The sequence below is a fragment of the Hippocampus guttulatus genome, chromosome 20 (genome assembly GCF_054856545.1).
Source record: "Hippocampus guttulatus isolate MCC_2025c chromosome 20, RoL_Hgut_1.0, whole genome shotgun sequence".
Taxonomy (NCBI): Eukaryota; Metazoa; Chordata; class Actinopteri; order Syngnathiformes; family Syngnathidae; genus Hippocampus; species Hippocampus guttulatus.
The window spans coordinates 201,133-220,634 of NC_141280.1; the positions used below are offsets into that span (position 1 = coordinate 201,133).

A 19,502-nucleotide genomic window follows, 5' to 3' on the forward strand; every position below is an offset into this window, starting at 1 on the left:
TCACTGAAGGGAACAAACGCGCAGGTGGTTTGCGGTCATGTCGTCATGGTCATCGGCCGGGCGTGGCGAGCGGGCGCGGCCCGCGCCGTGTCGTCCGGTGGTCATCGTGACCGCTCGTGTTGGTCAAGGCGGCAACCGGCCCCCTTTGTTGTGGTGCCGCGCTAACCGCGCGTTTGTCCGAAGATTGTCGCGCGAGCGGGTGTTCGTCGTCGCTTTGCAAATGGCGAGGCGTGGCGGGCGGTCCCGTCGCATCTGCGCTCAAAGTCCGCGCGCACGCTCGCGTCTCGGGAGCCATTGAGGAGAGGAGGAGGAGGAGGAGGAGGAGGAGCGCACCTGAAGGCGAAGGCCACGATTTCTTCCCCAACAGCTTGCGGTCGGTGCAGGCGAACCGCGTTGGCCGAGTGGCTTCTTCCTCTTGGAGTCGCCGCCGCTCGACTTGCGATGTAGTCTCTGCGGACGGGACGGGTCAACGCTCGCCCTCTGTTGCGTCTCGCCTCGCGCGGTCAATTCATCGCTCCAGGTGAGCCGCGACCATCGTCGCCGAGGAGGCGGCGCATGTCCGCCGGGGATCCGTCGATCACCTGGAGGGAGAACAAAGCAAACAATTCCCAATGGAGGACGGCTGGCACGGAGAAGGCGCGGCGGGGACGTCGATGGCCAGCGGGCAGAAGTAGTCGTCGTCGTCCAAAAACACTCTTCTTCTTCTTCTCTCGAAGCGGCCACAAGGAGACTCGCTCCCGGTCGGGAAACAAAAGGCTGACTCGGCGCCGACGGCCGCGTCTTTGCGATGGCCTTTTTGGTCCCGACCTCCTGGCTGCTGAAAATCGCAAAGTGCCATCGCGGAGCGCAGGCTACTCGCCCGCCGGCGCCGCGTCGCTCCCTCCCGACCTCGATGAACAAACGCATTCGAGGCAAACGCGAGCGCTCCGGCCGACGACGACGTGAGTCGACGACGCTCCAAGCCGCTCAGAGACTTTGAACTCACGTGAGGAGGCGGCTGCGGCTGCGGCTGCTTCTTCTCCTTGTACCGTTTTTCCCTTCAAATGTCTGATGAGCGATAAGAGGCAGCCGGCTGGGGGCGGGAGGGCGTGGCCTGCAGGTGGAGCCTCGACGCCGCGACGAAAACGACACCGCGCTTTTGCAATTGGGCCGCTGCCAGCCAAAAGCCTCCGCGACGCACACAACGCGGATGCCAACTTTTGTTTTTGGTGCATGCAGCAACGCCGTTTACGACTTGAGCAACTGCAGCCCCTCCTACACACAAAGAAGCAGATTGGAACGTCTCGCTTCTTTCAACATTTTGGGGGGGGGGGGATTTGGAGCCACTTTTGAAAAGTGACTCAAACGCGTAAATGTGCTTGTAGCGAATAGGAAGAGCAAGCTCTGCTTTTTATTTCTATTGTCATTTCCACATTATGCCCCGCCCCGACAAATTGAAGATACGAGTCGTCCAGTTGCCTCCTTCAACTTCTGATCTCGGGCCGATGATTCGAACATCAAAGTTGTTTTCAAGAAGACCTTGCGCGCGTCATTTATTTCTCATTCGAAGAAATAACACGGAAGAACATTTTCATGTCATTCTGACGTCATAACATTCATCACGCGGGCCGAGCGGTGGGCAGGTGGGGGCGCGGCCTGGCTTCAAATGCGCCCCAGAGCGACGAAGTGACGGCGACCGCATCGACACAAAATGACGGGGGGGTAACGAAAGCGTACGGTCCCGCTTGGGCGACTTGAAAGAAACGGCCGGCCACCGCGACGGACACAGTCGGCGCACTTCCACAAGGGGGCGCCCAAGCACGGAGGATGCTGATCGCAGGCTTCCTGTCGCTACTTTGGCGTGAACGACGACCGGGCTTCGCGCACAAGACGAGGAAGGCGGCGGTGCCTTTTCACAGCACGTGACGCCGCGTTTTCTGAGCGCCTTTCTTTTCCACGGAGATGGTCGGGGGACTTTGGGCGGAGGCCTGAAGACTGCCGGCGGGATCCACCGCCCAGTTGATGACTGCAGAGACACACACACACACGGAGCGAGCAATCGCGACAAGAACAGCCACTTGTCCAAAACACGACAAGACGATCTCAGGGTTCCGTCGCCGATCCCTTTTCCTTTTGGCGTGTGCAAAAATACAGCCGCCACCCCCAAGCGTCGGGCGGCGGATGGTTTCATCGTACTTTGATTTGGGTTTTTTTTACCTTGCAGCTGCCTTTGGACTCTCGCGAGTTCCGCCACGATGGACGAGATCTCCTGCGAAACGAAGGGACGCCAATATGAGCGCCCGACTCGCAAATCGATTCGATAGTTCGCTCGCGACCTGATCGGACGTCTTCAGGAGCGAAAGTTCAGCGTCCGCCTTGGTCTGCTTGTCCATCTCCTCCCACGCGTCCTCTCTGTTGTGGAACATCAGCCTGAACGCAAACAGCGGCGGCACACTTTTCAAACTTGCCACTCGCCCCCCCCCATAAAAAAGAGCGGCGCGCCCGGGCGAGCGGAGGAAGCGTCTCACTTGAGTTTGGCGGCCAGCTGCTCCGTGTTGTCCCGGATGGCGCGCGACAGATGGCGCAGCGGACTCAGCGGCCGCGCGTCCTGCAACGCGCTCATCGCCGACGCGCGGAAGCAAAGGAAGGGAAAAGGAAAAAAAAGCCGTTCAAAGCAAAGTCTCCAAAGTCAAATGAAAGACGAGAGCGAAATTCCAACGAAAGCAAGCAGAAGGAAATTCAAAGCGGGTGTTGTGCGTTTTTTTTCTGCGTTTGTTGTTTTGGGCCCACCTCCTGCCTGGCAAACGCCGCCGAGGCCGACGTGTCGGGCGCGGCGGCGGGGGGGCCGGCGGCGCAGTCGCCGTCGCCGGCCACGTCGTGGATTTCCTTGGCCAGGATGGCCAAGTCTTTGGCCAAGTCGTGACTGAGCCTGCGCAAGAGCAAACGCCGGTCAGACGCGCGGCCGCTCCTCCAAACCTTTCGGCGGCCTTTTCCATTTTCAAGTAGCGACGAGCGCGGGCGTACTTGGCGATCTCGGCGCTGTGCGTGGACCAGTTCTGGTAGGGGTCGCTCCGGTCCTCGTCCTCCTCCGTCTCCAGGGAAAGCGACTGGGAGCGGGCGCCGGGCGTCTCGCGGCCGCGGGGACTCTGGGCGCGGCGTTTGGCTTTCGCGGCCTCGGCGCCGCTTTTGTAGTCTTCGTCGGATGAAGAAGAGAAGTCAGAGTTTTTGCGCCGGGGACGGACACCTGCCCAAAAGAAATCAACAAGTCAACCTTCTCGACGGCCGCCGCGTCAAGATATTCAAGCGCGCCTCTCGCCATCCGCAAAGCCGACCGAGGAGTCGCGTCGGTTCCGGCGCCTCGCCGGCAATTCAAATTTTGGCTCGCGGCGCAAACGAGAAAACGAGCAAGTGAGCGCGGCACGTCGCCACAGGGGGGCGCGCCGGGGCTGTTGGCAGACTTTGCTTCGGGAACCGACACGCGACTCACCGCCGTTGGGGTACTCGGCTCCAGTGGAGCGGGTGCGGCTCAGCGCATTTTTCCCCGCCGCTCTGCGGGCGGCCGGTCGGGCGTCGCTCACCGCGGACTTCCTGGCGGCGGAGGGCGGGTCGGCGTTCCGAGCGGAGAAAGCCGAGCGGCCGGCGGCGGGCGGGGTCTCGCCGTCGCCGGCGCCCGTAAAAGAAGCCGTCCTCTTCCGCGGCAGCGCCAAGATGTCCAGCCGGGACAGTTTCTTGGCTTCCGTCGCCGGCGCGGCCTGGTCGGAGCTTTGGGAGGCCCGGTCGGTGTCGGCGCCTTCGTTGTCCGAAGCTTCTCCCAGCCGCGCTCGGCGCAACATGGACGCTCGAGTGGGACGCGGCGCCGACAAGCTGTTGGAGCGAGTCAGAAGCTGCGCGCGCGCCGCCTTGGCGCCGTCCTCCTTTTTCGCCCGGCCGGATGCTCGGGAGGCCTCTCGATCGGACGTCAAAGAGCCGCGGGCGGCGGCGCTGCGGCGCATCTGAAGGCGCTTGGCGGCCTCCGCCTTGTCGGCGGGCGTAGCGGGCGGCTGGCCTCGCCGTTTCTCCGAAAGTCGCTCGCGAGCCGAGGGCCGGCGGCCCTCGCGCCGAGCGGAGGGGGTCTCGTCCTCGCGGAGGCCGCCGCCGTCGGCCGAAGCCGCGGGCGTCCTTTTGCCGCTCACCTGGCTCACGCTGCTCGCCGTGTCCAAGTCGGACTCTCCCGAAAGCGAATCGTCAACGCGGCCGGACGAGCCGCCTTTCCGGGAGCCGGGAGACGGGAAGCCGCCGGCCTCCCGGAGGAAGGGCTCCGCGTCCGTCCTCCCTTCCGGGTCCCCGACGGACGGCCGACTGCCGACGCGGGGCGGCTTCTTGACTCGGACGTTTTCGGCGGGCCCCGCTTTGGTGAAACTCGCCCGGCGGACGAGGGGCGGGGCGTCTCTCGTCGGGACGCTATCCGTGTTCCGGGCGGGCAGCTCCGGCGCCGAGCTGTTTGCTTTCACGCCTCCCCGTGGCGGTTCGTGACCGCCGAGGTGGCGGATCAGGACGGTGGTCGGGGGAGTTTCGGCGGGGGGGTCCGGAGCGCTCCGAAAGTGAGCCGAGAATCTGGCCGGGTCAGGCCGGGCTCCGTTTTCGTCCGACCCGATGTAGAAGAGGGTGCGCTTTGCGGAGGAGGACGAGGAGGCGGCTTTCTGTGCCTGAGGGCTCGGAGCGGCCTCGGAGCGGCTGGCGTCGCTCAGACTGTCCGGATCCACTTGGCGTCCGGGAGACGGGGGAGCCGCGTCGGCGCGCTGCCGCTCTTGGGAAGGGTCCTGGCATCCCGGGAGGCCGCCGCCGCCTTCCCCCTTTTCGGGGGGAACCCGAGGCAGAAGCCTTCTGGTCCTGCGGCCGCGGCCGGACTCGGACTCCCGGGGCTCGTCGCCGTCACCTTCGCTCGGCCGCACCGGCGCCGGCGAGCCTGCCGCAAAGAGGTCAAAGATGAACATGTTTGCCAAACTAAGTCGGGGTGCCTACCGGGCCGCCAACACTGACGCGACGCGACGCGACGGACTGGGCTCGCGCATTGCTTTTCACCGGCGGGCGCTTCCGTGGCCGTTCCGCATGCGAATCAAAACGCCACGTGGCATCGCGCGATCTTTCGCCACGAAAAACGACGTCCCGCCCACGACTATGACGAAGGCGGCAATGTCGATGGTGGGGCTCTTTTTTTTTTTTCTCTTGCGAGAATGCCCGGCCCTTTTCTTGCCAATGGCGGCGCGCTCTACAAAGGAGCTTTTCTAGCTTCGAGGCGCTCGGCGCACGTCAACACCGTCTCGGCATTCGCGTTCTGATGAGGCAACGTCGGCAGCGAGTGGGGCTTTGGGCTGCTCATCGCTAGCACTTTTCTCATCAAATCAGATCGTGACTTTTTGAAGCCCACGCACACGCAACAACGACCAAAGAAACAAAAGCACCTTCTGCAGGCGCAGCGCAGCCGTCCGCTAGACCGGCCCAACGAGAAAGCCACTTTGGGCCTCCTGGAGCCGGAGCCTGAAGGGAGAAAACAACGGTTTTTGTACCCCCCGTGATGGTGATCCACACGCGACGCGCACAGGAGGCTTTGCCGTCGGGCTCTTTACCTGTAAGGGGCTCGCTGCGAGGCCGCCGCCGGCGGCCGGCCCAAAGTCCTGCAGAATCACGCGACAGCTCGCACCGTTCGCACGCTCAACCCGGTCTTCATCTATGACGGGCCTCGGCGTTCCCGGGCTGGGCTCGGCGTACTCCGGAGAGTCCAGGACCCCGAACACCTGCGCAAGATGTCGACGGGTTGGGAGGAACGTTGGCAGCCGCTTCGGACAAGAGACGAGGTCACCTGGTCGATCATGTTGCGAGCATCTTCCACTTCCTGGTCGTGGGCGTCGGTGTCGATGGTGTAGGTGCCGGCCTCGCTCGCGCTGTCGTCCTCCTCGTTCCTCGGCAGCCTCTGGCACCCTCTGCCGTCCGCTCCGGGAAAACGCAGGGGCGGCGGCGGCGGCCGAGCGGCTCCGACGGCAGGGGGCGCGTCCGTCGCGGGCGGGGCCGAAGCTTCCGCCGGCCAAGGGGCCGACACCATCGCCGGCGGCGCCGACAAGGGCGGCGGCGTCATTGGCTCCCCGCTGGACGAGGAGTCCGGACGAGAATCCTTCGGCGATTCCACGGCAAACTCCCGAGCCGAGTCTTGAGCCAGTTTGGACCTCTTGCCCACGCTGCCGAAAGGACGAACAAAGACGGCCGAGGACGAGCGAGAGGTCTCGGCCTCGGCCTGCTCCCGCTTCAGCGAACCGGACCGCCGGGGGACTCCGTGTCCGCCGGGACCTTTGAGCGGCGCCGTCACCTGCTGGGCGGGGGCCGCGTGGCCGTGAACGGACGCCGGACGCTCGCCGCCTTTGCGCCGCTCCGGCTTGGCCTTGAGTCCGGAGTACGGGTCGGGGTTGTGAGTGAAGGACTGCGAGCGCTTCTTGCGCGGGTTGTCGTCAAAGAACTCGATGACGAAGGCCCGCTGGCTCGGGCGCTCGCACGGGTCGGTGACGGAGGACCGGGTCCCGGGGGGCTCCGGGGACGCGGGCTCGGGCCCGACCCGGGTCCGGGAAGGCCGGGATCCGCTCCTCCGTCCTTTGAGCGCCGGGTCCTCGGAGTCGCTCTGCGTTCCGTCGTCGTGGTGATGACCTGCAAACAGGAAGCGCCGTTGGCCGCGCGCGTGCAAACGAAGCGGCGGAATGGCACGGACGCGCTAACCCGCAGCGCTGTCTCGTTGTCTTTCACCGACTTCAAGTGGATTGAGAGTGCGCGGGAAGGCTCAGACTGTCCAAAGTAGCGACGGCTTCGCTTTTAACTCGCATTCTCTGTATCGGCCGCGATACGCGGGGGTTCACCGCCGGCGAATTTGCCAACGCGGAACCGTCGACGAGCGAGCAATCGGCGGGCCGATCGGCGATCGCGCGCGTCCTCGTCACCTTTCAGCGATTTGATGTTGACGGCGAGGTCGCTCTTGGTGCTGTAAACGTCGTCGCAGGCGGGTCGCGTCCTCATCGCGCCGGCGTCGCTGCGAACCAGCCAATCGGCCACTTTGCTCTGGGATGACATCGCCTCCGCGGGGGCCATCTTGGCCGGGGGCGGAGTCTTCCCGTGGCGGGAGGAGAACTTGGTCACGTGGTCTTTGATTTTGATCTTTCCCGGCGTGAGGTCATCAAACTCGATGGTGAAGGAGGCGTGGCTCTGGATAGCGAGCGGAGTCTCGTCGGGGCCGAGGCCGCCGGCGGTGTCCTTGGTGGGGATCTCTCGGAGCTCCGCCTCCGCGGCTTTGGGGAGTGGCAAGTCCTTGGTGGGAATCTCGAAGTAGCCGGCCTCGCGCCGGTACGACGGCGATCCGCTCTTCCTACGGGAAGCGGAGAGGCATTCGGGCAAGTCCGGATCCGCGGGCGGAACGTCCCTCGCCGCCTCTGAGCAAAACCGCAAAGCAGACCTCAGACCCTCGACGACCGCCGCGGTCCGAGTCACCCGGCCGGCGGGCTGCCAGTCGGAGGCGGCGCTCGGCGGAGATCGTACCCGGACGAGGGCCGTCTTTGTCGGGCTCTTCTTTCTGAGGTTGGTCGCCGCCGTCCGCCCGACTCCCGGAGTCGTCCTCTCCCCACCAGGAAGGCTGCCCGTACAGCGGCGTGGGCCGCGGGGCCGGAAGCTCTGGGGGCAACCGCGAGCGCCGACGTGAGCCGACGCGACGGGGCGCCGCCCGGCCGTCCTCCGCGTTGGCCTTCCGTTGCCCTCCCTCAAGCGGATACGCGGCTCGGGTCGCCCCGCGGCACCCGATCGCGTCGGCTACGTACCTTGCGTCGAGCTCTTGCTGGCGGCGTTCTTCTCCAGCTCCGCCTCCTCGCCCCGAGACGCCTTCAGGCTAATCTGCAGTTGGCTGGTGTACTTCTCGTGCTGCGACGACAGAGGGCGCCGAAACTCAGCGCTGACCTTCAAGGAGCCTCTTTGGCGCCGAGGCCGGCGGCGGCTTCCCCGAAAGGACCTCCGCTTGGCGGGCGACGCCGTCTCGGGCTCGCGACTCCCCCGCTGCGCCGCGTCTTTCGAGTCCCGAACGCACTTTCACGACAAAGCGAGGCGACGGCGCACTGACCTTCAGAGCCTCTTCGGGGACTTGGTGTCGACTCTTCTCCAGAACGTAGACATGGGAATGTGCCAGCGGGTTAAGGAAGTAGCCGGTGACCAAGGTGCGGGTGTGACGGTGCCGGACGCATACGCAGTCATGAACGGCGAGCGCCGGATTTGTCTGTGCGTGCGTATTTGAAACGCACGCTGCTACTCTAGCGAAAAGGGCGCGGTCTTTCCGTGACTGGAACGTCTTGGACTGCCTGGCATTTGGCTTTAGAAGTCAAGACTTTGTCTTCTAGTTGAAATGTGCCTTGATCGGCGGCAACGTATCGACGAGAGGGGCAACGATGAAGCCATCCGTCCATTTTCTAACGCGCTTGTCCTCGCGAGGGTCGCGACCCACGAGTCCCCCGGAGGAATTTGACGATCACGGATTCGATGAATCGGCCGACTCCTCGGCGTTTCGGCCGCTCAACGGCAAATACCGTCTGTCCGGCGGATTCTCTTTGTGTCGTTTGAAAATAAGACATTTGCCAAGGTCGGCGACCACGCATCGACTTTTGGGCCTCTTTTCCGACATGCCGTGGACCAAAGCGGTAAGCCATTCCGAATCTACGTCCGTCTACTTTTTGGGCGGCGGCAACGTAAGCGCGCGCGACACAGCGCAACTAAGGGAAGGGCCGGTCAAGGCTATCGTATCCGAAGCGGAGGATGTCGGACACTTTCAGCCTGACGTAGGTCTGGTCGGGGATCCTCAGGTCGTTGACAAACGTCTGCGGAAAAACAATCAAAGCAGAAGTCAGCCGCGCGATGGGGCGCCGCGGGATGAAAGCGCCGTCTCACCCCGTTGAAGCTGCCCAGGTCCTTGACCAGGTGCTGGTCCGCGGCGGCGTTGTAGTTGATCACGGCGTGCTGTTTGTCCACGCTGCGAGACTGCGCGGCGCCGCGGGAAAAGCGTCACCGCGGTCGGGGAGAAAGCGAGGGCGCGGCACGGGCCGACTCACCTGCAGCATGAGCTCGCAGTCCTCCCGCCCCACAAAGATCATCTCCTTGGGAAGGCGGTGGCGCGCGCCGGAGCCGCTCACTAGGAACCACGACGTCACGCTCATCTTGTCAGGCGCAACGCATTCTGGGAGGGACAGCATCAACATCAGCCCCACCCGCACCCCCTCCTCCCCCCCGCACGTGTGCTTCCCGAGACGACGCCTAACTGACAGTGCCCACCACGCCGAAGTGACGAACCGCTGCTGCGAGCCTGGCAGGCAGGCAGGCAGGCAGGCAGGCAGGCAGGCAGGCAGGCCGCGCCGGGCCGCCCCCAATCCCCCTCCCCCGCGCCTTCCTACCTCCTCCACGCCGCAACCCGGCCCGGCCGCTCTCACCTCGGATCGACGGGATGCTGAGCGAGGACCTTCGTCTCCTCTACCGGGACGGGGGCGCGAATGTGTCGGGCGGGAACGACGACGGCCCCCCCGAGGCATCCGCGTAAGACCGGCACCGGCAGCGGAACCAGAACCGAAGCAGACGCCGCCCGTACCGCCGTGTCAAGTCGCAGCGTGGAAGTCACACGCAGGAAACGCACACCCCGCGGCCTTCACAATGGCGAAGGGGTGGGGGGGGCCTTTTCGTCTCGAGGTGACGGACGCCGCGTGTCGAAAACGACGTCCGTGCACGCTACCCGCAAACACACCTGCTGTGAAATCAACGGGCACTTCCTGCTTTCCCGTGTGACGGATTTGAGCGACGGAGCAGCTTTTATTTTGAAGGCTCCTTGTTTTCCGGCGCATCTTCAACCTGCCGCAGGACGCGCGCTTGCGCAACCGAGCCGAGCTCTTCGCTCCGACGCGCTAAGCGAACGCTCACGTGACCTTTATTTTGACAGACGAGCGGAGGACGAGGTGCGGTGGCGTCATTCGAGCGACGCGGTACAGTGTTTTATTTGTCAAAGAAAGATTTCGTGATGTACCGTTAACATAAATAACGACATGGTGTTGACCTCACGTGGTTATGACCTTTGGATATTACACAGAACGTGGGGCGAATCTTATCGGTATAAAAATACTCCTTTGCACGAGAAAATAAAAGTCACGGCGCTACGTACAGCACTTTGCGTGCGGCGATGGCTGTTTGAAAGGGCTCGAGAAATACAGTTGAGTTGGGTAGATAGCGTTCAAGTGGTTGTTTGCTGTTGCCCCGGTAACGGGGCACCGTTGGCCGACGTTCAAGTGGCCCGTTGTTGGGCCACGTGACATCGCCGTGACGTCGGGGCTTTCGATTCAGACGCAATTCAAGCCAGGGATGAATTTATCCAACAGATTGACAGATGGATCTCACGCGTGCGCCGAATTGTTCGTGTACGAGCACGCTCGCACTTGGTGCTCATTTAGAAGGAGACTATGCTTGTAAATGAGCCGCGCCTCCTCGTTGAGCCTCGTCGCGTTGCCAGTCGGGGTTAATTGTGCACTCGTCAGCCAAAAGTCTGAATTCTCATTTCCCGCCGGAGTGGCTTCAGGAGTTGAGCTTCTGGAACTTCTCTCGGAGGTTTTTCACCGAGTTGCGCCGTCCGGAGGCCGAGGTTTCCGAGCGGTCGCCGGCGGCGCGGACGTGGTCTCCGGAGGACGAGATGGTCCCGGAGCCGTCTCGAGACTCGGCGCTTTGGCTTCTCCGCACGTATTCATCCGACTCCTGGTAAGCCCGGCAGCGGTCGATGACGGCCAAGATGGAGATCTTCTCCCTGCTCGTCGGCGATCGGATCTCGACGTAAGCGTCGCGGTCGACATCCACGGTCTCGGCCGGTTCCGGTTCTCGCAAAGGCTCCTCCGTGACCGAGGCCCGCCGCCGGGGGAGCGTCTCTTGCGGCGTCCGGGTCGCCGCGCGGTCACCGCCGCCGTCGGCCCGCCGGCGCGCTCGGGTTTCGCGCGCGGCGGCCGAGCTTAGCCGAGGGTCCAGGGTATGAGCTCTGCGGAGCCCCTTGCGGGATTTCGGGCGGGCGGGGGTCGGGCCCGGCGAGGCTTCGCTCAAGGAACGCCGCCTGACGTCGAACATCTGCTCCGGGATGGAGGACATCCGGCCCGCGGCGCCGGACGCGCTGCGGTCCGCGTACTCGGACCGCAGCGCTCGCACGTTGGGCCAGTCGAAGCTTTCGGCGCGCCGAGGAACGCCAACGGGACGGCCGGAGCCGATCCGAGCCGGAGGGAAGACGACGGGGTCGGGCCTCTGCGCCGGCACCTGATCCGGAGTTGGACCGGCACCTGACAAACAATGAGAGCACGCCTTCAGTCAATGATGCTCAGAAACACGAGCCACCCTCATAAATCGGACAAGAAACGGAACCCGTCTCGCATTTCCTTTGTTTTGATTTGTTTAGTGCAAAGTCACAGCCGTTATCGTGTGTGCATATACGTATACGTATAGATGTACAAATCAATCGCATTTCTATGGGCTGGCGCCTCTGCGAATCTCTCTTAAGATAAAGAAGTGTCAAAAAAAGAAAATCCGAAGGAAATCAACGTGAGCGGACTGGTACGGGAGCCGAGCGGAGCTTTTCTTACCCCCGTGCGGGCTTTCCTCCGGCACGCAGGCCAAAGTCTTCTCGCCCGTCGGGTTTGCGCAACTTGGCTGTCCGCCGAGCGCTTTGCCGCTTTTGATGCGCCGGCTGTACTGACGAGCGAGATGGCGGACCTTGGTGTCCGCTTGGTCGTCGGGCAGATTTGCATCCTCATCTGCAGTTTGGCTCCCGCGTCGGGCACCCCGGGGAAGCCGATCTCCGCCGACAGCGGCCGGACTCGCCGCGCGGGCCGCGTCGCCGGGCGTTTGTCCGACGGGCGAAGCCGGCCGGGTCTCCTCCGAAACGGTGTCGGGCTCCGCCCGAGGTTTTGCGTGCGCGACATCGTGAAGGCGGCGGGTCTCGCCGAGTCGCTGCTCCATCAGTTGCCAGACTTTGAGCATTTCGCCGGAGGGTCGGAACTCTTCGTCCTCCGTACTCTGGTGTCTGTGCGCTCCGGAACCGGACGAGCCTCGCGCGACCGAGCGCAAACCTTTGGAGTCGAGCGGCGGCGAACCAGACTCCTCGGTCGCGGGCCGGGGCTCCGCCCGGTCGGGGATGCCGTTCAGGCGGCTGATGGAGGTTTTCACCAGACCCGCCGGGATGTACGTCAGACTCTCCCTGCGCCGGAGGCCGAAGTCGGCGTCCCGGTTCTCGGCCTTCTCATAGTAAGTCTTGATCTTCCCGATGAGAAGTTGGTCGCGGCCGGAGAGGGTGGAGTCTCGTCTTTGCAGGGTGCCCGTTTCCTCGTCAAAGCGAGCGTCGCCCCGGGGGCACCGGAGCGCCCGCTCGCCGTCGAGCGGCGAGGACGGCCCGGCGTGTCTGCCGCCGAAACTGAGGCGGTCGCCGCCGGTGACCAGTAAACGCGGCGAAGCCCCCGGGGAGCGGGCGTCGTCCGGGGCGGCGGCGGCGGCGGCTCGCTTCACGCTGCCAAAGTGCTGCGCGATCGCACCCGCTTTGTCCAACACGGACGGAGGAAGGATGCTGCCGTTTCCGTCCGCTTCCTTCTCGCCATCCTCGTCTTCAGAGGACTCGCCGCTGCTTCCGGGTTTGGAGCGCGACTCCGGAGTGCCGGACGGCGGGTCCGCGGGGTGGAGGGCGGGTTCGGGTTCCTCCGAGGCGCCCGGCTCGGCGGCGAGGAGGGAGGCCGACGCCGCTTCTTCGGTGGACATCTGCAAAGACGGCATGCGAGTGAGGAGGGCGTTCCTTGACGCGTGCGACGAGAGGAGAAGCGGGTGGGGGAAGACAACCCCGAGGGTGCCGCGGCCCCAACACCAGAGGCGAGGTGACTGCGGCCACACCAATCGACCCGTGGGCGTGGAGTCGCCCACTTTGGGACCCTCGGCTGAAACGGGAGCGGCGGACCTGGGCTCCGACGACCCCCCTCGGCGCCTCTTAGGTCGGCATTCTCGAGGCGGCGCCCCGTTTGTTTCGTTTTTGTGCCTCCGGGGACGCGCTGGGGTTTTGCCGCAGTCATTCGGACCGCGCTCATCCAAAGGCGGACTTCAACCGACCTGCTCGCAAGCTCCGACGGGTCCCGCCTCCTCCTCTTCCTCCTCCGCGCCGAGGCCACGTTGGTCCTCGGAATCGTTGAGGGAAGCGCCGCTCCTCTCCGTCTCCTTCAACAACTCACACATTAGTTGGTTGGCCAAGAGCGCCCACGCCGCAACCCCAAAAGTCCCCCCGGTGTCAGCGTCGCCGCCACCGTCGAGTGCGACCCGAACAGAGGTGGGAGGAAGTCCGCAGCGGATCCCGAGTCCCGGTCCGGCCATTTGGGGCAAGTCAAGTCACGGCTGTGATGCCGCTCAAGCCGTCTCATCTCGTCAAGGCAAGTCACGCTCGTTTCTCGAGCCGTAATCGGTCACAACGCGCGGAACAGTCGCGGCAAGCGCATCGCATCTCATCGCTTTTTTTTTGTTTTGTTCGTTTCTCCACGGTCCGTCCCAAAGCGGTCGAGTTTGCGTTTGACCGGCCGTCGCTGAGCTCAACAGCCAAGTTGGTGGGGCCCCCCGCGTTCAAGTCGAAGCCAAGGCGAGTCTCCAAGTCGAGCGGGGTCTCCCCCGAGTTTTAGCGTAGCAAGCCGCAACTCCGAAGACCGCCCGATTGGGAGTCAAGTCACGTGACACAAGTCTCCCACCTCCCCCCGATCAGCGACCCGAACAAAAACGGGTCAAGTCGCCCACTCCCGCCGTGTGGAGCGCGCAGGTCAGAGAAGCAGAGAAAGCGGTCGTTTGGGACGACAACTCGTATGTGGCAAAAGTCCTTTGCGCGGTCTCTCCGATCTCGAGGCCCTGCTCCCGATTTGAGGTCCGTGCGCGGCACTTGCCGTAGGCTATCGATGACTCGCGTCTCCTCGACAATTCCAATTTGACCTTTTCTGACCGATTCATGCGCTCGTTACCTTGGAGGCCACGCCCACTTGTCCTGCAAACAAAACGACCATGACGATGACCCATAAGATCAAGAAGCTCCAATGAATAAAGGAGGCAAGAGTTTACCTTGCCACTTGAGCTCCATGCCCTCGTTCACATCTGAAACAGAAACATCCGCATCAAGTCCCGCAGCTGGCGGGAATTGCTCAAAGTCATCCGCGCGCCCACCCCCCCCCCCACTGCGGCGCGCGCGGCCTTCACCTTCCGGGCGCGGGCGCGGAACGTCGTCCGCCGAACGGGATGGAACTTTCTTGAGCCTGTCGGGGCCGTAGCGATGCCTGTGGGGATCTGCAGGGGGGGGGCGCGTGCGCCACGTTAGCTCCGCGTGCGATCCTCGCGCACCCGAGACCCGTTTCCAGCCCAACTCACATCTGGAACTCAAGAGCGTGTCTTTGGCCTGCAACGGGCAACGGGACAAGTCGGTCGACGCTCCGCTTTCACGTCATCGACGCAAAACGCGGCACGAGGCGGCGCTGACCTTCTGCGGGATGATATCGTGGTGGTTTTCCAGAATGATGCGCTTGATGTGCTGGGCCCACGTCTTCTTCTCTTCCACAGACTTGGCCTAGGAAATCGGGTGTCGGGTGGTCACGTGATGCAGGCGAGCCGCCCCCCGCCCCCTTTTTTTTTTTCACGGCGGGCCCCCCGACCTGCATGGTGTGCGGCTGCTTGGGTTGTTTGTAGTGCGTCACGCTGAAGCTCAAACTGTCTTTGGTGCTCTCGATCAGCATCAACGCCGAGCACTGACACCACAACGACAACGACGAGGCCGATTCAAGCGGGGGCGCGGCCTCGCGCGCGACCTCCGTCGACGGCCCTTGAACATTTCACATCGCGCAGGAAGCGCGTCTCACCGAGATGTGCGACTTGTAGACGTAGTGCTCGCCGCGCCGCTTGCTGATGAGCAGCACGCGCTCCAGCAGGAAGAGCGTCCGCTCGGCTTTGGCCCGGCGGACCTTGAAGGTTCCCTCCAGGACCAGCTCGCCGTACGTGGTCAGGTCGGGACCTTTCCAGTTCAGCAGCAGCGACTGCACCTCCTGCGAGAGCGCCAGCGTTACGGCGGCTCCTTCCGTACGGGCGCCGGCGCTGCAAAAGTAACGGGAGGCCGCGGGGGACAACCGAAGCCTTCCTTCTGGAGGCGTCCTCTGGGGCCAACGGTCGAAGCTAAACCCCCGCCACCAGAGGGAGCCAAACTGCGCGCCTCCCGCACGCTCGGCGCCGCAGAGAAGCCACGTTTGCTCCGCCGATGAGTTACGAAGGTGTCACGCGATGCTTTGTGCGTTTGCGGTCAATGTGACGGCGCCGAAGAGAAGAGGCGCGGCGCGGCGGCGGAGGCGTGAAAAGGCAACCTGCAGTCTGACGGCGTGCTCGTGTTTGCGCTTCATGTCGTTGATGTACCAGGCCACCCCCGTCATGGTGACGATGGCCTCCTCCACCACCTCGTAGCCTTCCTCCTCGGGGTCAAAGTGCTTGGCGATTTCCTACCCCCCCCCCCCCCCAAACAAACAAACAAACAAAAAGACAAGCAAGCAAGAATGTTGACGTTGCGTCGTGTTTGGCGGGGAGGCGGCTTCTGGAAGGAAACAAAATGCTCTTCGTGTTCTGCCTGTCAACAAAAAGAGTTGAGCCCCCCCCTCCCTCCCTCTCCGTCAATGAGCCGAACGGCGGCCGCCCCGCAGCAAGTCTCGGAGCTGCTTCGGCTTCGGAGTTGTTCCTTTTGCCGGTGCCCCGACACGAGGTGTTACTTGGCGCTCGAGTGATCCAAAGGAATGTTCCGCGGCCCGACTTGGGACGGACGGGACCGAGTATTTGTCGCGTGCGCTCACCTGCAGCAGCAGGTGGTACTTGAGGATCCTCTGGACGGGTTTGAGCAGGTAGGTCCCCAAAGGCAGCGGCCGCTGCAAAGCGCTCTGGCGCTCGCGGAAGAAGACGGCCAGACTTTTGTCCTGCATGCAGTCCGTCAGGGCCGCCACCGAGCTGCGAGGAGCGCCGCCGTCAGCGGGGGGGGGGCCGAGGTTGGGCTAAGGCGCGGACGGCGGCCTTACTTTGGGTAGTTGGTGCAGTACTGCGTGTAGATGTCAAAGTAGGCGCTCTGAAAGCAAACGCGCCACACGCGGGTCAATGGCCCGCGCCGGCTGCGAGGAAAGGCGCCAGCGCTCCTCACCTTGAGCACGAAGCACCTGGCCACCTCCACGGCGTCACGCCGGCACAGGTCCAGATCCTGAAGCAGCTCGCTGCCCGAGCGCAACGACAAACACGTTCCAGCGTCGCGGGATGACATAACTTGCTTGGCTGCTCACCTGTTGAACTCGTAAATGTCCTCGATGTTCCCGAAGAGGAAGCAGACCTGCTCCGGGCGGATGCTCAGGTCCGCCTGGTCGATAATGTGCGCCAGGTAGTCCTAACCGAGCGGGACGCGCTCGCATTGTGGGAAACGGCTTTGAAACTTTACCGCCCCCCCCCCCCCCCGCGCGCCCCCGTCTCTCACCTCCACGATCATCCGCAAGTCTCTGACGTACATCCTCTCGGTCTCAATGATCTCCGAGACCACGCGGTCCAGGTACGTCAGCGCCATGATGGCGGTGGGGTGGCGTGGCGTCCGCTGGCTCCGCCCCTTGCAGTCACATGGATCGGCTCCGCCCTCCTCAAGGCTCGCGTCCGGCCGGCGCGCGGCCCGAGATCGTCCGGACCCCGGGGAAGGCGAGGAGATGGGGCGGAGCGGGCACGAGAGAGGAGGCTCACTGGCGCCCCCCGCGGGACGTGCTCAACTCTGCGGGAAGATGATTGATAGGAAGACAACATCGTGATATGTCGTCGCGGGAACGCGACAGCGCGGGGGAGGTTACTGGCCCGCGAGAGCCGAGGGTGGCCATCTTCAAATGTTGACCCGCGGTCCGAATACGGGCGTCGTCACACCGGCGGTTTTCTCACCACATCCGAAGCGTTTGCTTGCTGAAAGGGATTTGCCAGAGTTTGCCTAAATTGGCCCGCGAATTTCGGTGCGAGGATGCCCGCGTGCCGCATTCCTTCATATTGCTTGCCAAGCTTTCTTTTTCTCTTTCCGAATTAGAATTGGAAGTGAAATGTGCTGTGGCTGCGGAGTGGATCGTTTGGATTTCTTCCTGCTCATGCATTGTTGTCCTCCAGCAGGATCAAAAGAGTGTCTATGACGTTCCAGACAGAGAGGATCTTTTTCACTCAAAGCAAAACATTCTACAGGCCAAACCGCGCATACATTTTGTGACAAGGAAATGGGCCATTTTTCTTTTCTTTTTATTCTTAAACACACGCAGACGTCGTTTGTGAGCAGGTTGGACTCCACGCCACTGGCGAGCGCGGACGTAAGCTCCTTAAGCGTCGGCGGGTTTCCGTGGCGATTAAGAGTCTGCCCCACCCAATGCCGAGCGATCGACGGACAAACGTCACCACGGAGCACCCGTCGAGCTCCAGGCGCGATGCGGGTGCGGGCGGGAACGACGCATGGCACGCGCACATCGGGAGTGAGGAAAACGAGCGGGACGGCAACATTTGTCGCTTTTCTTACCTCGAGGGCGGTCGGAGGGACGAGCGCGAAGCAGATCAAGACGAAGCGGCAGCCCGATGCTGATCCAATTCGACGGCGCGCGTCTCGGGACGCCACCTGCCCCCCGGCCGCTTCCTGGCTAATCCGCTTTGATCCGCCCTTTGCCGCCACCTGGACACCGACCAATCGCTTGCAAAGTTTCTCTCGTTGTGCGTGGAGCGTTTGAAACTCACCTTCAACATCGACGCAAGTCAGCGTGAGCACACGGAAGCATCATCGGCAGGTGGCCATGCAGATGCTGCAAGAGTGACAGAAAGGCATCGGACCGGACCTCCTTGGATATTCCACCCAGAAAATTGCCCTTCAGCTGCAAAATTGATTTTGCCCCCCCCCCCTCCCCCAGCCACACACACGCACGCACACACAGGCATCCATTGTGCATTGTCTCAAAACCTTCGCCGCCACCCACCCGCCCGCCCGCCATTCCGCGACCACAACAGCAAACACGACGACGATGCCGATGACAGCACAACCTTCATTTGGATGCCATGAAATGTATTGCCACAAAACAAATGAGCTGCACTAGAGCATGACAATCCAATCCAATCCATCTTTCTTCACAGCGGCCGACAGGAATCCAAAATCCTACATTCCAACTATTCCGAGATAGGCCTTGTCGTTTGAAGCGGCTCCACATGAAAGAGGAGAGATTCGGTCTCCTTTCATGATCGCAGCGCGCACGACGTCGCACACCTCTCCTTCCAAGCCAAGTTTCAAAGTCAACAAGCAGCTGCGGGCTCTGTCGACAACGAACACACGGACCACGTCCGGAAAGAATCGTTCATTGATCCGCAGCAAGAAAACGCAACCTACTGTAAACAAGGACACGACAGCCACGCGCCGTCAACGGCTGTGCCCAACTTCAACAGCAACACGCAAGTGGAAACGATTTTGAGCAACACCCGTTGAGAAGGCACCCAAGCGGTCGGGAACTTTGAGGCCGCCCGGCGGTCGGCCGGATGCGGTTGCCATGGTCATGGGAGTAGCGTCTGCGTTTCCATGGAAATCGTGGCACACGGATGAACTTTCTCACGCGTCATCAAGTCGACTGACGAACCACCGTTGCTGACGTCATCAGGCACCGTTTTTACAAAGGAAGGCCCAATTGGGACATTTTCACTCTCAGACATGTTCCCAAACGCGCCTCTTTTTCTTCTAGTGCGTGGGGCCACACCTTGTGGAAACCTTTGCGTGACAAGTTGCAACTTGAACTTCTGACGAGAGGAAGCAAAATGACACGAGCTCAACACTTCCTGACTTCCGTGTTGACTGACAGCAAACTTCGTCGACAACGACAATTACTTTTGGCACATTCACCGACTTATTTCGATACGTGTTATTACACTCACTTCGGAGACGAACTGTGGGTTTAAGACTCACCTTAGCGGAGGTCACAAAAGAAGCTCAAGTCGGCGAAGTCGCCCCAAACTGCCCGGCTTCGATTTGCTCACGTCAAAGGACTTCAAGCGGCGGCGCCGCCCCTATGCTTGCGCATGCGCACACTTGAAAAAATCTCGGCGGGACACAAGCAGGGCGATTTCACACCCTTGTCGTTAGGGGGCAGTGCAGGTTCGCAACAAGAGGAACAGACTCCACCACAACCAAAGAACAAGAAAACATGAGCACCTCCATCAACAGTCGAGCCGGGTTTGACCTCACCAAGATGGCTGCACACACGTGTTTGCCAAGACAGTAGAGTAATTGAGTTATTCTGTCATCTACCGCTAGAGAGAGCCCTCGCGGCGTAGCGCACTGGGAACCATTGCGTGTCCGGTCTGAGATAAAATCAGATGCCATCCACGTCCAGTGGGTGGATCTTGTTAAGTATCGATTTGCAGTCAACCATTTGGAATGACGAGTGTGATCAATC

At 62.5% G+C, this 19,502-nt stretch overlaps 2 protein-coding genes across 2 annotated transcripts; both read right to left on the reverse strand.

Annotated features, from left to right (window-relative positions):
- Nucleotides 1–1,515: 1,515 nt before the first annotated feature.
- LOC147187278 (centrosomal protein of 170 kDa protein B-like) lies at nt 1,516–9,827 on the reverse strand. The gene is made up of 18 exons (XM_086100588.1): nt 9,456–9,827; nt 9,081–9,205; nt 8,920–9,009; nt 8,769–8,849; nt 8,102–8,158; nt 7,806–7,905; nt 7,531–7,662; nt 6,939–7,424; nt 5,819–6,651; nt 5,586–5,753; nt 5,421–5,496; nt 3,467–4,924; nt 3,004–3,223; nt 2,770–2,908; nt 2,508–2,587; nt 2,316–2,409; nt 2,197–2,248; nt 1,516–2,005 (listed from the first exon to the last, which is right to left on the reverse strand). Exons 2-18 carry the CDS (start codon nt 9,183–9,185, stop codon nt 1,893–1,895), a joined length of 4,284 nt encoding a protein of 1,427 aa, XP_085956714.1. The 5' UTR covers nt 9,186–9,205; nt 9,456–9,827; the 3' UTR covers nt 1,516–1,892.
- A 145-nt stretch (nt 9,828–9,972) lies between these two features.
- LOC147187279 (pleckstrin homology domain-containing family G member 3-like) lies at nt 9,973–19,150 on the reverse strand. The gene is made up of 19 exons (XM_086100589.1): nt 19,013–19,150; nt 17,806–17,870; nt 17,594–17,743; nt 16,538–16,819; nt 16,350–16,450; nt 16,214–16,283; nt 16,095–16,141; nt 15,876–16,026; nt 15,399–15,530; nt 14,904–15,086; nt 14,700–14,792; nt 14,528–14,614; nt 14,419–14,446; nt 14,251–14,337; nt 14,116–14,148; nt 14,019–14,041; nt 13,132–13,236; nt 11,625–12,789; nt 9,973–11,324 (listed from the first exon to the last, which is right to left on the reverse strand). Exons 4-19 carry the CDS (start codon nt 16,622–16,624, stop codon nt 10,582–10,584), a joined length of 3,135 nt encoding a protein of 1,044 aa, XP_085956715.1. The 5' UTR covers nt 16,625–16,819; nt 17,594–17,743; nt 17,806–17,870; nt 19,013–19,150; the 3' UTR covers nt 9,973–10,581.
- Nucleotides 19,151–19,502: the final 352 nt, after the last annotated feature.

Bases quoted from the DNA above. Each gene is read 5' to 3' on its own strand.
- LOC147187278 (XM_086100588.1), bottom strand. From the start codon at position 9,185: ATGAGCGTGACGTCGTGGTTCCTAGTGAGCGGCTCCGGCGCGCGCCAC. The intron at 8,850-8,919 runs GTGAGACGGCGC...GTTTTTCCGCAG, and splicing joins ACCTGGGCAGCTTCAACGGG to ACGTTTGTCAACGACCTGAG. The intron at 5,497-5,585 runs GTAAAGAGCCCG...TTCTCCCTTCAG, and splicing joins TCGCAGCGAGCCCCTTACAG to GCTCCGGCTCCAGGAGGCCC.
- LOC147187279 (XM_086100589.1), bottom strand. From the start codon at position 16,624: ATGGCGCTGACGTACCTGGACCGCGTGGTCTCGGAGATCATTGAGACC. The intron at 16,142-16,213 runs GTGAGGAGCGCT...GTTTGCTTTCAG, and splicing joins CCAGGTGCTTCGTGCTCAAG to AGCGCCTACTTTGACATCTA. The intron at 11,325-11,624 runs GTAAGAAAAGCT...ATTGTTTGTCAG, and splicing joins GGAGGAAAGCCCGCACGGGG to GTGCCGGTCCAACTCCGGAT.